Genomic DNA, 3,595 nt, shown 5'->3' with positions numbered 1-3,595 from the left:
AGCCCAGGAGTTAGAGGTTGCTGTGAGCTAGGCTCACACCATGGCACTCTAGCCCGGGCAACACAGTGAGACTCTGTCTCAAAAAAAAAAAAAAAATCTACGTAGGTGAGATGGGCACGCAAGTCGCGGCGTTGCAGCCGCCGCGGTTGACCTCCGGTCTGGGGCCCGAGGCCGCCTGCCCTCCTTGTACCGCAGAGAGTGGCACAGCCTCGCACCCCGGGTGGCGGCGCAGCGAAGGCGGCGGCGGGGCTTCCCGCCCTGCACTTCCTGAAACCGAGGAGGCTCCTGGGTTCGAACCGCCCACCCGGGACACGGCTCGCGGCCCGCAGCCCTGCCCCTGCCCGCCACGCCATCTCCTGGCTTTGCAGAGAAAACCGAACGAGCGCACAGCACAAAACCCTGGAGGCCAAGAACACCCTGAAGCTGTGGAAGAAGGCCTACTTCGACGTCCGCGCCAAGATCGAGGCCTCGGGGAGAGAGGCCCGATGGGAGTTTGACCGGAAGCGGCTGTTCGAGAGGACGGATTACATGGCCTCCATCTGCCGGGACCTGTACGCAGTTCTGCAGGTAGGGCTGTGCCGCCTCCCCGAGCCCGTGCGGGCGAGTCAGGCCACGGGGGTCGGGATTTGCCCCACGGGAAGCCGTTGACTTTGGGACAGTGGACCCCTCCCTGCCAGGGAGAAGCTGGGAGTCCGGAAGGACCTGGAGAAAGAACGCACGGAATATACTAGAACGTGCCAGAATGCATCAGAGCACACCAGACATTTGCAACTTTTTCTTGTCTTCGGCGACATCCCTTCCTCCCTGCTGCTTTTTGGTTCCTTGGACCTCTTTGGCTGCTCCTTCTCCGTGTCCTCTGCAAAGTCCCCTCTGTCTTCCCGGTACACGCTGGCATCCTCAATGGCAGTGCCCCGCGTACTTGCCACAGATGCCCCCGCTGCCCAGACGCCCTAGGGCCTTGCTGGCCTCCCAGATCCACCGGAAGCCTCTGCCGGGGGCAGCGCAGCGCCCTGCGGGAGGCAGATAGGCAGATGGCCGTCACCCTCTCTGCCCGCACACCACACCCCTGTCGCGCCATACCCCTTTTTACAAAACACAAGTCCAGAGATCAAATTATTAAGAATTTCAAGTTGGTAATAGCAGAGCCTTAAACCCAGCACAGGGCCCTTCTGAGTGAACATCCCGAGGCTGTGGCTGCATGGAGCTTACCGTCCAGGGGCAGAGAAAGACGGTAGATGTCACTGTCACACACTGCAGCTGAGGTAGATGCTGTGGAAAGCACATTGAGGGTGCTCTGGCACTGCATCGAGGCCTGACCTGGTCTAGAGGGGTCGTTCACAACAAAGGAATAATAAGTCATGAGTAGGAGCTAGTCAGGCACTTCCAACTGCAAGTGCAAAGGCCCTGAGGCAGAGAGGAATGTGGACGTGCAGGAGGGCTGGGGTGGCTGCAGGGTGGCCGGGGGAGAGCAGTCTGGGAAGAAGTTGGGGGAGTAGGCAGGGGCCGACCTTGCGCATCTTGCAGGATACGTTAGGGCGCCTGGATCTTATCCCACGTGCGGTGGGCGTAGTACCAAAGAGCTTAGTCGGGGAGGAGGTTGCCTTCAGCGACTCTAGATCTGCTCTCCATTTGTAGTTAGAGTAGTCATGAGAACACCAAACCGTAACCTCCTCATCGTTCTGTTTGACTGGGCAGGTCATGGAGGAATTTCACAACATATTTGGTCCAGAACTCAAGGCCGTGACAGGGGATCCCAAGCGCATCGATGACGTCCTGTGCAGGGTGGACGGCTTGGTCACCCCCATGGAAAGCCTGACCTTTGACCCCTTCAGCATCAAGTCCTCCCACTTCTGGAAATACGTGATGGATGAGTTCAAGATTGAAGTTATGGCAAGTACCACGTCCGTCGACGCAATCTTGTCTTCCCCACGTTACGTTTGTTGGGTTATGTAGTGATGCATTGTGGGGTTTTTTTGTTTTTTTTAAATCACAAAAAGCAACACATGCTTGTTTGTAAAAAACAGAAACAATACGGAAGTCATAAAGTAAACGTGAACATTCCTTCATCTTCTTCATCTACACTCCTGTTCCCCAGGTGGAAAAGTTTAAATTGAGGTAGACCCAGTATTTCTATGACATTTGTTTCATACAATATAAATTCAGCTATTTACGAATCAAGGATAAAACCAGATATAGCGCGAGAATCACAAAGTGCTCGGTGGGTTTTTGAAAATTGTGTTTTGTGAGGGGTCGAGGGCAGGGAAGGCAACACGTTGGAAGCAACGTTTGGGGTTGGGGACGCTTTGGACAGGGGGGAATGGAGGCTGAGGAAGCCAAGGGTGTCTCAGGAGGTCAGATCAATGTGGATAAAGGCGACAGAATAAAAAAAACCAGGGAATTATCTGAGGCAGAGAAACTCGAAGGGCTTGGTACAACCCACAGGGAGGGAGTAGAGGAATCAAGCTAGAAAGGTGGGCTGGGTATAGAATTGGAGAAGACCAAGAAGGGCCAGGGTGAGGGACGCGGCTTAATTTAGCAGGCAGTAGGGAGCCATTGAAGGTTGTTGGCCAAGGAGTGATATAATCAGAATTATACTTCAGGAAGGTTTTTCTGGCCACAGCATCGGCTGCTTTGGGCTGGGGCCTGACAAGGTGGGGAGATAATGTAGGAGGGGGTGACCTGAGGCATGGGGGAGGCAGAGTCGGTCAAAGAGGGGCTGTAGCTGGCAGGAGGGGGGGCCCGTCACACTCCACGTCTCAGTCCCATGGGGGAAGCGGGGTCATTTTACGCCTTACGTAATCGTTTTTATAACCACAGAGCATCTTTTTATACGGACGACCCTAGATCGTTCTACTTGATTATATAGACATTTCCGTTTTAGTTGTATCCCATTCATTCTCAGCTTCTATTTCATTTTAAATGTCATTTACTTTTCAAATCAAACTTTCCGTCAAAGTCACTTAATCCAGTAACATTAAAAGGTTCGTGATAAGAAAAAGCAGCCCCGTGTGTAACTCCTCGCCATCCCCCTTCTTGCTGTCATTTTCAATTTTAGATGTTTCTTTTGCTGTTTGCCTCCGGGTTTCCTGAAGAACACGCCAGTGGGATTAACCTTAGACGTCTGTTAACTGCGCAGATACAGACTCCACTGTCCCCCAGCCAAGCCCGATCACCTCTCTGTCCTCTAACATAGTTTTATCGTCACTTTTGGTTAAATCGATGGTCAGTGTCTGCTCAGTGTGTCTGTGCAAATATCGGTCACTGCTGAGCCAAGAAGCCCGTCCTAACCACGGCACCTTTCTCGTTCAACGCTTCGTTTTTCCTGGAGTTAGTCGTGGCCTTTGTTTTTCGCTGGCCTGGTCGTTTACACACCTATTGTTAATGTTTTGCAGCTTCTCTAACGTCTCTGCCATGTCCCTACCAACAGTGGGTTCCATGTGCTCAAACCTGTCAGCTCCATTACTCCCCAGAGCTCACTGTCCTCTACTCTAGTCCACACCGCTTGCGTCCTAGGCCCGTCACGAAGCGGTCACCCCAGCACTTCCTGTCTTCTCTCCTCTGCGTTGGATCTTCTCTTCCATTTTCTGGATCGCAC

At 53.3% G+C, this 3,595-nt stretch overlaps 1 protein-coding gene across 1 annotated transcript in view; it reads left to right on the top strand.

Moving 5' to 3' along the window:
* The window catches only part of DNAH10 (dynein, axonemal, heavy chain 10), a 127,841-nt gene that overhangs the window by 16,584 nt on the left and 107,662 nt on the right, over nt 1–3,595 (top strand). The window contains exons 9-10 of the mRNA XM_012663403.1: nt 208–567; nt 1,696–1,890. Coding sequence (XP_012518857.1) covers nt 208–567; nt 1,696–1,890 — 555 coding nt within the window. The remainder of the gene's footprint in view (nt 1–207; nt 568–1,695; nt 1,891–3,595) is intronic.

The sequence above is a fragment of the Propithecus coquereli genome, unplaced genomic scaffold, assembly GCF_000956105.1.
Source record: "Propithecus coquereli isolate 6110/MARCELLA unplaced genomic scaffold, Pcoq_1.0 Scaffold81, whole genome shotgun sequence".
Taxonomy (NCBI): domain Eukaryota; kingdom Metazoa; phylum Chordata; class Mammalia; order Primates; family Indriidae; genus Propithecus; species Propithecus coquereli.
This window is presented reverse-complemented; position numbering and strand designations above follow the sequence as displayed.